Consider the following 13094-nt stretch of genomic DNA (forward strand, 5'->3'; position numbering starts at 1 on the left):
AGCACAAGCCCAAACCCAAGCCCATACCGAGTCGGCCGGACGGCGGCGGCGCGCATGGGGAGCCATCCTCTCTTCTGAAGCCGTTTACACACTCATGTGCTTAAGACTTAAGACTTATTTATACTTCTCTGTTTTATTCCTCATAGGCGACGTGGGATGTTTCCCATTTTTCTTCACTCTTACCTTTTATTATTTTATTATTTTAGCCAGTTGGCTTAATAATTTAGGTCCAACATTAATCACTCTTTCCGGAATGTAAGTCTCAATTTCTATTCCGTCAGTTACACTGATTCTAATAATTACTTAAATCAATAATGTAATATGCTGTTTTTTTTAGCATTTACAAGTTTAGTCAGCAAAGTTGAGTAATGTTGAGTCTTCTTCTTGTTCCACAGATGCAGCCCGTAGCTTCTTTTGTTCAGCTTGATCAAATCAGCTTTGAGTGATGTTGAGTCTCATCGCTACTCCTTGGCGTCCGAACAGTCTTTGAATGTCTTTCCAATTAAACGGGTGGAATGCTACTGGTGGCAATACTGTGAAACTGTTCCCTATCATCGTCTCTTGTGCTCTCTGCACTACTCTTGTCACCAAGTAAGAACCGCATTGTTCAGCCTTGTCCAGTTCTTTGAATCTCCTTCCACCACTGTTTGCGCTCCTATTGAGTTCTTCAACCCTTTAAAGCTTCTACTGACGATGAAGTCTGTGTCCAGGTACACACCTCAGTACTTGTATATAATCGCTAGCCTTGCAAGGTTTGAAAGGTTCTGAGATAACGGTATCCTTCCTGGATCTCTTTTGCAGCTTTTCATTTCTTGAAACCAAGTTTTGGCTTGTGTGTTCTCAAGCAGCAATGAAAGGTCTGGTGTGGCTGGAAACACCTTGTAACCAAGATCACATAGCGGTTTCAGGATGGTATCCCGTTTGTTAGGTGGAAAATTTGTATGGTTCTGAATCTGGTCTTCAGCTGTTTGGGTTCTTTGCATCTCCTCGTGCTGATGTAATTAATTCGTCTGAATCGCGTTTTGTGTCTCTCTCACATAGATCTTGCGAGGTAGGTTTGAGGTTCCTCATGATTGTTGTATTGATTAAAGTAGTTAATATTTAATCAGACAATTTATTGAACTGGTTTCATTTTTCTCAGGGATGGCCTTACTATCTGAACAAAGGAGCTTCTTTGAATATTTCATATAATGCTAAACCTGAAGGCTGTTTTGTTCGGCTTGTGGTCCATAAAGGTTGGTTAATATTCTCTTGTGTTATTGCTTGTCTTTCTCCTATGGTTTGCATGTTGGTTTGATATTTGTCATTAAATTTGTGATTGAGTGGGAATTTGTTAAACTCAATGAAGAACATGTAACCCATTAAACCCTTAGCAAAAGTCTATTTACTTTCCTAAACCTATTTCCAAACCATAAAGCAAAACCTTACTAAGGAAATAGAGGTGATAGATGTCTTAATTGTGAATGTAGTTGTTTTGATTGAAAGTGTTGCCTTCTAGGGATCTCAACATAGTTATTTAAATGCTTTCGTTTTCTCAGGAACGGCCAGTCACTGCTTATTGGAGGAACCTCCATTTCATCGGACCGCTCTCTCATTGAATCTGATTCACGGTTAGTCTACTAGGATATCCAACTTAAGTGCATTGGTTACACTGGTTTATTCATGAGTTTAAGAAAAGTTCTTTTTACAGGGAGTGGTGTGATTCAAGTGAACATAAGTAGATCTAAAAGTTATCATCTTAATGTGGCTAACCCCAACTTGAAGGACGTAGAGAGGTAATAATTACTTTGGTTTCTGTTGTGTTTCTTGCACATGTCCACTTGTTAAAAAAACTTTAGATGGTGTTTGTTCAGGTGGAGCTGGATATTGATGTGAGTGCATATTCAATACAATGCCTCTTGTTGGAAGTTCTATTATTTTAACTTCACCAGCACCGAGACAGGTATCTATTCTCTACGACCCACACTAACAATTTTTTTTATACATTATTTTCAGCCTCAGCTGAATGAAATGAATCCTCATCTCTCACTGTCTCTGAGCTCAGGGAGCATTAGCTGAAGAACAAGAATTGTTCATCAAACTCTCGTATCAAGCTAGATGGGCTTCATATGTACAATTTCATTTGGTATCTGAGCCATTGTAAACTAATTCTTTTGGTATCAATTACATGTAGCATTTGTGCATATACAGGTCTCTTGACTTGCTTCATGCTGGAAGCTATAAAACTCTGTCAAATGTTACAGTCTGATGGGAAGAGAGGTGTGTAGCGGATAATGATTCAACAATAAGTCTAACTTGTAAATAATTTGTTCAACCGTGTGTTCTTGGACCGAGTCTTTTGTAGCGTATGATGCTGATCTTGAAGAGTTTGTTGGCAATGAAAGTGAAGCAAGTTATGGAACTAGAAGTCTCTGTGCCATTTCTTTTATTGCTCAACGAGACTGTTTTTTCCTCCCTTGTGGGCCATTGCGTCTCTTGTATCACTGCGGACAAAGTAAGTGTCTATATCAAAAGTGATAAGCTTTGACTAATACAGTTTCTGTCACTCGTATTGGACATTTTTGTTGTAGTCTGTCCCAAGAGTGATATACATATGCACAATGCCATCGAAAGGGATGGAATCAAATCCAGCTTAGCATAGCTGAGAGCTCTTGGGGATAATTATGCTGAAACATTGCAACTTAACTGGTCTATCATGCGGACATATCAAGGAAATGTTAAAAAAAAAAACTTGCAAATTGTTGTCACCAAATACTACATAATAAGTGAATAATAATTGTTTACCTAGCAGTCAATAAAATTAACTAAAGTGACAGAATACAGATACGTTTGGATAGAAAGTCAACATAGAGAATAAGTGACAAGATACATTAAGAAAGTAACATAGAGAATAAGTGACAGATACGTTTGGATAGATAATGAAGTTTTGGATAGTGATGCCACTGATGAGATCTTCTTAATCATACCTAAAACGCAAATAAACAATATACACATTATTAACCACTAAAAAAGCCGATATTGCTATTTAAATGAAAACAAACAGTGAGAAGTTTGTTTACCTTCAACTCCACAACTTCTCTGATAAGATAGTGGCGCCGAGCCAACCGAACGAAACCCTCGTCTCCAAAATTAAGCCCACGACTTTCAAGTTCCTCCCAAACTTCTTGGATATTTGAGTCATTCACTTGTACACCTTTCCCGTACAAAACCACGCAGTGCCTCGTAAATCTCTGATAGAGACGCATCTGACACTCGGCCGCTGTAGGACAGAAGATTCCCTGAAATTCATATGTAGTGTTTTTACGCAAGATATCAAGATAAATTTTATAACACTAATCAGAGCTACATAATAAAATAATTTCAGTTTTGCGTATCACAATACACTTACTTGTCCCAAGTTCCAGTCCGACCCGAATTCGTCTTCGTAGCTTGGAAAAACATCAAATGCTACTACCACAGGCCCTTTGGCTAGCATCTCAAAGTCGTTTTGCTCAGCTTAAACAAATCCTCGTGGCCTGTGGTGAACAATCATTTCCCTCACATAACCTCCTTCAACCATGAAAGACCTTAGATCTTCTAGACGATCTACACCGTGAGATTCGGATTGATATCGCGAATGGACACCAGCCAGGAGCATTGCAACAGTTAAAAGTTCTCTACGAGATCTCTTTAACGTAACCAGTGCAGATTGACCTCTGAACAAGGCTATAGCCCACCAAGTATCTGTAAAAAAAAAACAGTAAAGATCATCATAATAATCATCATCATTAAAAAATTTAGAAATATATTGATAGTTGTTTGTTCCTAGGTTAGAAGTGTGTGTATTTGTTACGTATACACGTGAAACCATTTTATGGTTATGTACAGAAGATAGCTATAGAGAAGCGTAGACAGTTGTCATTTACACACGTAACACACTAATATAGTTAGCTATATACACACTGATAAATCCAAAACACCAACACAAAGAACTTGCAAACTAAAAAACTATAAGTTCAGTCGCTCATCTACAGAACACCTAAAACTTAAAGGATCTAAGCTTCATGTTTTAAGGATCTTTTAAGGGTCCGCAAAGTAGTAGGGAAAGGTTTCAAGATAGATTAAGGGTCTGTAAAGTTAGGGTTTTAATAGGAAACTACAGGCGTGCTTTGAAGCGCTGTAGACACTTTATATTAAGCCCAAGGCGCACCAAGGCGAGGGCCTCTAGGAAATAGCTTCGCCTTAGAGAACCAAGGCGTTTGGACGGTTCGCAAAAGGCCATCGCCTTTTTAAACACAGATCACAAAAGTATTGTATATTACCTAACTCTTTTGGTTGGACAACATGATCGGGAACTATGCATGCCCTCTTTGCTCTCCAAGTAAAAAGAAACTCTGTCAAACTGGCGTTAAGGATCTGTAACATTTAAAAAAAATTGATACCACTTAAAACATTTTAACCAAACAAGTCAACACCATCCATATGAAAGAGAATTACAAAAAAAATAACACATACATCCCATTTGTTACAAAGATCCACACTCAGACGTTGAAAGTAACTCTCAAGTTCCTCTTCTTCTGTCGCTCCATTCTCTTGACAATGTAGAACAAATTGCGAAATCTCTTTTTTTTTTTTTGAATGAATGTTAAATTGATTCAAAAAAAGCCTTGTTACAACTAGAGTTGCCTTAGCTTAGAATCTACTCAATACAACTTTGTAACTAGACATAATTTTTGTAGCTATTTATACTCTTGTAGCAAACCAAAATTGGAGAACTCCTTCTCTCCTTTTCACACCTTTAGTTCTCAATAGACTGAGTTTATTTCTTACTTCTTTATCAACGAACTTCTTCAGACACAGCAAAGGAAGTGGCTTGTCTCCATGCCTAATCTTATTTTTTTCTCTCCACAATGCATGTACACTCGCCTGAAACGCATATCTGATATAGAATAAACTGTTCTTCTCCCGCCTTCCAGTCGAGATCAAATCCACAATCTCAGACCAAATATTTGTATATTCGCTTCTCAGAATCCCTCTTACAAGATATTCCCAGACCTGACCAGAATATGAGCACTCATAGAACAAATGATTCCATGTTTCGACAGCATTCTTACACAGCACACAAGTCTCATCAATACCCTGAGTCCACCTAGATACTCTATCAATAGTAGATAGTCTATCTAATTTAGCAAGCCAGGTTATGAAATCAAATTTTGGAGAGGCTTGGGAGAACCAAATACCTTTTTCCCAGTTACAGGTAGACTTAGTATCTCGTATAAGCATCCACGTTTCCTGCGTTGAGAATGTCGGTTTAAAATCTGATTTCCTCTTCCATAATGCAACATCCTCAGCATTACTTCTCATTTTCTCCTTTACTGCCAATAACTCTTCTTCTATCTCATTAAGCTCCAGTGTACGGTGCCTTTTTCTTCGTCTTGCACTAATCACTGCTTCCTCTACTGTGGCTTCACGTTTTATCCCCATATCGATGATCCCTCTATCTCCTAATATATCAAACAATACTCCTTTAGTAGACCACTTATCATACCAGTATGATATGTGTCGACTATTCTCCACTTCCTTTCTATAAAACGTCTTAGCCACCTCTCTCATTTTCAACATCTTTCTCCATATCCAAGAGCCCATTTGAGTTTTGACTTTCACTTGCCAAAAACTTTTCCCCTTTAATAAATTCTCTTTTATCCATCTCCCCCATAGAGATTTTCCCGAGACCATCCTCCATATTAACTTCAACCCATAGACCAGATTTACATCCTTCAGCTCTCTTATCCCACATTATTTCTTCTCTAATTTTTAAAAACAATCAATACCAAATACATAGTGTGGATCCTGGGATCCACAGTGGCCGCCTTTTCTATACTCTGATAGTTGTGTAATGTTTATCATCTGCATGTTCAATGCTCGCCTTTTTAACCCATCAAACACATCTTCTACGACTGTCATCATTTTTGGATCCCACTCTTCTCTATTATATATATCTTTCTTTATCTATTAAACTAGTTACTCTGAGCAGTTCTGGTTTGATTTCCCTCCCCATTCTTCAGCCCTGTATAGATGTATAGATGCATATGTTTGATTTCTTTATCTATTAAACTAGTTACTCTGAGCAGTTCTGGTTTGATTTCCCTCCCCATTCTTCAGCCCTGTATAGATGCATATGTTTTTAGTTGCTATCTTGTATAAGAATTTTTACCAAATAATACCAACATCACAATCTTAGTTTGGCATTGTGTTGCAGGCTGGGAAGCTGGTCGATGAGATGGATGGGCGATGGATCGATCTTATTGGTAAGGATGAAGATCGGATGGAAGATGGTGAAGATGGCCGACTTGTTGTTCCTTTTAATCCAATCTAACCTGGAAACAATGAAGAACAATGAGTTTATGAATAATTAAAATAAGAACAGAAACTGAAAAGATAAAGTGTTGGAATGATTGATGAACTGATGATTGATGATCGATGATGGAATTGGTGAAGGATAGAAGATGATTGACTCTCTCAATCCGTGGGTTTGATTGACTCTCTCAATCTAGAATAACAGTGGCTGTTGAATCACACAAACAACCTATGCTAGACTAATCAGTAGAACACAAGAATCACTCAAGTATCCTAAAGACATTTCTATTCAAAGACTCTCTTTGATAAAAATAAACAAACTGAATATTATTTCTTGAATATTGAAAGGTGATTTACAATGAAGACTAGACAGAGCTTTTATAGGCTCCTGCCTTAACTTAGCTAGAAAACTAAAACAAAGAAAGAAGCAAACAAATAAGGAAAACCGATAAAACTAGCCGTTGGAAGATATCTTGGATCCAAAGACTTTCTTCAAGGGATTTGACTCTGATTTTGTATCTGGATGGTTTCAGGCTGTAAGTGAGCTTCTTGGGAACTTCTTTACTGCAGAAATATGGATAGAAGTCGTGCCAATCTTGATGGGAAAAGAGCTGTTGAGAATTGATGGCTTTTGACTCCAAAAATGGCACGTATGATCTTGATTGATTCTGAATAATCTGATGGATGCTGTTGCATTGTAAGAGCGTCTCTGACTCTCCTGTATGGCTAGATATATCTTCTGGACGTCTTGGTTTAATCATAATGTCTTCTGGTCGGAATTGGTTGGCTTGGAAATGATTAAACTGAAAGATTGCCAAATCTTTCCATAATCGGCTCTGGTTTGGTTGGATTGATTCTTTAAGGATCCGCTTGATCAAGTGTGGTCTTGTGCTTCCTAAGATATTGTAGAGGGACTCTTGAATCTGGACAAAGTCTCCTGGTTTCAAAAATTGAGTTTGGTTTGATGTCAAACCCGAATCTTCCAATTTAGGCAAATGCAGAGCTGGTTTGGCCGGTTTTGGAGATTGGGCCATAACTTCATATTTCCGTGGAATTTTTTTCCTGATTCTTGGCTTGTTGGAAAGATAAGAGATCCATCTCAAAGTCCATGAGTTTGTTTTGGTCGGAACGCTTCTTCATTGGGCTTGAAACAACTTCTAAACTCGGATACTCGCAGATGGACGGGCTGAGAAACCTCTGACTTGTAAAATTCATAACTTCTTGCTCCGTGAATATTTTGGCCCGATTCCAATTGGCCTGAACTCCTTGAGTGTAGAATCCATATAAATTAGCCTCGTGATTTAAACCCTCTTGGTTTGTAAGATATGACATTTTTAGTGCATGTATGTCCTGGTTGGCGCCTTGGCTGGTTGAGTAGGGTGTTGGGTCGACCTCTGGTTCAGCTGCTGATTTGATGGCCGCATCACATTGCCGAGCATATGCATCATGCTCAAAAAAGTACTCATTGAACGTACATCCATATAATCGAGGAGATCAGATGGCGTCCTCGATCAGAAAAGTCAAACACAACAACGAACAAGAATGATATGAGGAGCTTTATACCAATACTTCAAGTGAAACACGTCTAGATACAAGCTGATGGAGAGCTCGTGAGTTGAATCACAACAAGACATCGAGTTGTTTGATACGTTGTCCCTTACATTCACTATATTATATCACATCACCACGTTTCTCCGTGTGATGAAGACCGAGAGGATGATTATCTCGTTCATTCGCTAAAACGATATAGATGCATATGTTTTTACTTGCTATCTTGTACAAGAATTTTGACCAAATAATACCAACATCACAATCTTAGTTTGGCATTGCCGAGCATATGCATCATGCTCAAAAAAGTACTCATTGAACGTTCATGACATAATTTTACTGAACATCAAAAGTACAAGAGAGAATATTCAGCATACTATTTAGTTTCCAATATTTTAAAACTATTAAAATATTGGAAACTAACTAATTAATATTTTTTCACTACAACAGGAAGAAGAACCATTGTAGTTTTGGTTATTGTAAAGTTTTGAATTTTGATTAACATCAATCATATATACGAGCTAGTTTCTTACACTTTTTTCGATTTTGAAGAAAAGGAGTACCAACCATGCATCAGCATACTATTTAATTTGCCTACAGAACTCAACTTTATAGTTGCTGGCTCTGCTCCATGGAAGAACCAAGTTTTCTACCAGTACAAAACACTTTCACTTTATCTAAGACTGAGATTTTTATTTCTCGCATCAGCCAACATACTTTTGCAGACAAGATATCATCAAAACAGTTCCGTAGTATTTGATCCCTGTTAACAATTTTTCAAACCACCAAAAGAAAACTATACAACATAGTTTATAAAAGAAAGTTAACAATCTGATTGAAGCATAAACACTGCAGCCAAAATAGCATAATATATGTTTTTTTAAATAGAACATACAGATAATATAAAAAAGCCGTTTGATGGAGCTAGTCGAGAAACAAGTAAAAATATTAGCCTTCTTTGGTTTTAGACTTGTTCATCTTGCGAGAAGCCATTGTTTCTTCATGATGACGACGACACTTTTCTTCAAATTCTGGAGAACTGCAATAATACCATTAAAACCACAAAATTAACAACAAGACTAATCCGTTTACAAGAATAAAAAAAACAATAAAAATGTTTGACGTACAAGCGCCTGAATTTGCCACCACCAGTTCGAAGATTCCATCTGTACAGTCTCAGACGGCCGGCAGCATAGCTAGCACGACAAATTTCACAGCCTTTAAAGTTAAAGTGGCCATAATATTCGTCTCTAAGTCTAGCCATTGTAACCAGAAGCTTCCGACCTCCCAAGTCGCTTCCATTGAGAGTTAACGCGGCCTCAATGCCAACACGGTTTTTCAGATTAATAAAAGCATATCCTCTGGAAACACCAGTTTCACACTCGATGTGAACAAAAACCCTCGTCAACTCTCCACATGAACTGAAATGTTTAGCCAGTGCGCTCCTGATCTCATCCCTAGAACCGCTATTATCAAAACCCGTGACGAATATTGTACGCTCATTGTTTCCCTTTGCATCTTTAGTGTCGAAACAACACTCTTTCTTCTTCTCTGTGGTTTCTTCCTCCTGTAGACAAATAAGTAGCAAACAAGGATTCTATTATTTGCAATTAAAGAGATGTAGATCAACTAAGCATGTGTACAATATTATTAAGACAAAACATACATAACCTGCTTCTGCTTTTTCCGACTATTAACTTCTGTCTCCGAATCATCCAACTCTCTTTTGTCTGCTAAAAGAAAAAAGAGACACAAGTTCAAAATTAACAGAATTGTAACGGCCCGATCCCCCGGCGTCCGACCGGGGTTATCGAAAGGGCGTTATCGACACGTGTCTACTCATTTAGACAACCATACGTGTCCCGTTACTGGTCCCAAGAGTCGACGGACGCATAACCTTCTTTGAAATACGGTCACACCCACATCCATATACTTGTACTTACAGTCCTGCGCACAGGGAAGTGGAAAGGGAGGGATGAGCAACAAGTTACTCAGTGAAGTGACTCTAGACCAGCCTGCCCGCATGACACTCTATACTACTCTATGCGGGAACTAGGGCTGACTAGCCACTACAATCAGTTGATGCATCTTAACATTTCATATCATCATCATTTATTTCCACACATTCAATTCTATACATTTCTAACAACCTAGCGATCAATCAGTACAATGATCTCACTCATTGTCACACACATCAAACCATAGACTTAACCGACTCGACATACAAGACCGACTCAATCTTATGACACCTTTAACACCCAGATACCCAACCATGAACTAAGGACTCTACAATGCACGTTTTTATATCCCGCCTCTCGCGGCTGGCTCATCTTTTCTCTTTTCTCCGTGGGTAGCTCTCGCTAGACTTTTACCCCATATTCTTGTGGATTCCACCACAGCTCCTATGGGTGCCTCCATATTCTTGTGGATTCAACCACAGCTCCTATGGATGCCTAGCGTAGAACTACTACCCCACGTACTCCCTCTAGACTCTATATGATTTTCCAACCCATGCTTAACCTTAACGTTATTCACTTATACATTCACTTATCCTTTCACATCCTTATTCACTTTCACTTATCCATTCCCATTCTCATTCACTTTCCTTTACACTTAGACTCGTACTTGAACTCATTCACTAGACGCCACCCGCTATCGGTGTCACACACAATACACATCACACTCAGGTTTCACTTACAGTATCAATAACAATCAGTAGTCATCTATCATCTTAGCATTCACTTCTTTCTAGCATCCTAGCTTTAATCACAAACCACTCATGGGACTACACATCCAAACATACAAGTATCGATTGCCAATCAATCATCACCACAACAACACAAGACAGTTCATTAAGTCCCATTTAACAGTATGAGGGTTCTTATGCATCATGATCCATTCATCTATCAACCTAGTAATAACCATGTTCTATCATCCTAACTCTCAAACAGGGTCTAATCAAACCTAACTTCAACATAAAGGAGTATACAGTACATGGGAACAAGATGGGTTCAAGACACTCCACCTTAGCCTAGATCTGGATCTGGAACAAGAGACAAAGGGGATGAGATCTGAACAGATCTGGAACAAATAAACAAGAGAGGGACGAGATCTGGTCCCCACCACAACACCACACAGCCACCACCATCACCACACTCGGCCGATCACCCCACCACCACTTGGACGACCACCACCACCGGCGGCTCCGCTTGATCTCGGGGGACTCGCAGCGAGGAGAGATGAAGAGATCCAACGGAAAGAGAAAGGAGAGAGAGAGAGAGAGAGAGAGAGAGAGAGAGAGAGAGGCGTGAGAGAAGAAGAGAGAAAAGGAAAAGAGAAGCTTGACGGCTAGGGTTTCCTAGTCTCTCTAAATCTCTGCAGAGCTTCGCTCCAGTTTCAGAATGAGAGAAAAATGAGAAGATGCAACTTCATTTATAGAAAAAGGAGGGAACCTTAGGTCATTTACCCTAATGGGCTGCAGTCTTACCGGGCTCTCCTTAAGAAAATTTTGGGCTAGGAACCGGGCCGTTACAAGAATGTAGTTCAGGAGAACCTAATTTTCTTCTATAACCACGTAAAAATAAACATGAGTTCTCAACGAAAGCATTATTTCATTTAAATCTTTTACAAAAAAAAGAAAGAAATAAACATGAGCATAGGTAATATATGCGTCAAAAATATAAGTATCATTACACACAACAAGAACTTGGCATAGCAAAGAACGAGAAACTCAATTATTTTCTTACCGTTTTGCAAAGGATCCGTGGCCTCATCAACTGCTTCAGCCTAAAAAAACAAAACAAAAACAATTAATTGAGACAAAAGTGATTAAAGAAGAAGAAGAAGAAAATTACATGGGTGGATGAAGTGGAGCATCTCTTGAGCTTGCTCTCGTCCATGGATTAATTTAAAAGAGAAGAGAAAGACCGAGCACGGTTTTGGTTTGTTTCAATAGGGAGCTCGAGAAGAAAGAATCCCTAGAAGACCGTTTCCCTTAATATTGGGCGGTGTGTAACTGGGCTTTTGTGGGCTTTTGTTTGTGATGTGAAGTTGGACATGAAAGTTTTAATGTTCAATTTAACACTGGATTTCCCATATTCATGGCTATAAACATTTATAAACACGTAAACTATCTTCAAATAAATGATTAATATTTTATTTTTAATTGAATAAGTTTTAAATCGTTTTATAATTTGAATGTATAAATTAAATAAAATGTTCTTTTAAATATATATGTGACTTTGCTCATAAACAATTTTATTGATTTCGTTATTTTTGGAATATTGGATTGCATTGATTGCTTTTAGTTAGACCATACTTGTTTAGTGATTATAAAATAGACTAATATCCGAGTAAGAGAAATCAACGTTTGTGTAATTCTTGTTCAAATTTTGAAGTTGATGTGGTGAGATTTGTTGTGTATTAAGAGTTCTGAGGCTACATAATAACAGAATATTAGTTTGCTTAACAGTCAATTAATATTAACTAAAGTGACAGATACGTTAAAAACGTCAACACACAGAAATGATATATATGTTAAGAAAGTCAACATAAAAAAGTGACATATACATTAAGAAAGTCAATATACAGAAACGATAGATAATGAGAGAATGATGCCATTGATGAGATTTTATTGATCATACCTAAAACACAAAATATACATTAATTAACTACTAAAAAGCCTTGTTATTTAAATGGAAACAACTAGAGAAAAGTTTTTACCTTCGTCTCCACGAAACTTATCTGATTAGACATTTGTGCCAAGCCAATTGAACGAAACCCTCGTCTCCAAAATCTTCCTCACAGCTTTCATGTCCCTCCCAAAATTATTGGATCACTGAGCCATGAACTTGTACACATTTTCCATCAAAACCACACAATGCTTCGGAAATTTCTGATAAGCACGCATCTGACACTTTGTCTCTGTTGGACTGAATATTCCCTGAAATTCATTTGTATTGTTTTTAAACAATATATTAAGACAAATTATATAACATTAATCAGAGCTACGTATAAGAGAATAATATCAGTTTTGTGTATTTACTTGTCCCGAGAATTCTTTGTTGTAGTTTAGAAATACATCAAACCCTACTACAACATGTCCTTTGGCTAATAGTTTTCAATTAGCATCTCAAACTCTTCTTGATCAGCTTGATCAAATCCTCGTGACATGTAGTGAACGATCATTTGCTTCACATATTTTCCAGCCA

At 37.9% G+C, this 13094-nt stretch overlaps 2 protein-coding genes across 3 annotated transcripts; one reads left to right on the forward strand and one right to left on the reverse strand.

Moving 5' to 3' along the window:
• The first annotated feature begins 693 nt into the window (after positions 1–693).
• On the forward strand, positions 694–3713 carry LOC106409843 (E3 ubiquitin-protein ligase APD1-like). The gene is made up of 8 exons (XM_048755411.1): positions 694–710; positions 802–862; positions 929–1051; positions 1142–1235; positions 1539–1610; positions 1691–1775; positions 1854–1871; positions 1996–3713. The coding sequence occupies exons 1-8, from the start codon at positions 694–696 to the stop codon at positions 2003–2005; spliced, it is 480 nt and encodes a 159-aa protein (XP_048611368.1). The 3' UTR covers positions 2006–3713.
• A 4968-nt stretch (positions 3714–8681) lies between these two features.
• On the reverse strand, positions 8682–11862 carry LOC106409247 (polyadenylate-binding protein 2-like). Of its 2 annotated transcripts, none has more exons than XM_013849904.3 (5): positions 11739–11862; positions 11631–11670; positions 9556–9617; positions 9012–9451; positions 8682–8923 (listed from the first exon to the last, which is right to left on the reverse strand). In XM_013849904.3, the coding sequence occupies exons 1-5, from the start codon at positions 11781–11783 to the stop codon at positions 8833–8835; spliced, it is 678 nt and encodes a 225-aa protein (XP_013705358.2). In that variant the 5' UTR covers positions 11784–11862; the 3' UTR covers positions 8682–8832. The 2 variants fall into 2 exon arrangements, with proteins under 2 accessions (XP_013705358.2, XP_013705359.2); XM_013849905.3 differs by having other exon boundaries at positions 9556–9614; positions 11739–11861.
• Positions 11863–13094: the final 1232 nt, after the last annotated feature.

Source organism: Brassica napus, chromosome C4 (genome assembly GCF_020379485.1).
Source record: "Brassica napus cultivar Da-Ae chromosome C4, Da-Ae, whole genome shotgun sequence".
NCBI classification, from domain to species: Eukaryota; Viridiplantae; Streptophyta; class Magnoliopsida; order Brassicales; family Brassicaceae; genus Brassica; species Brassica napus.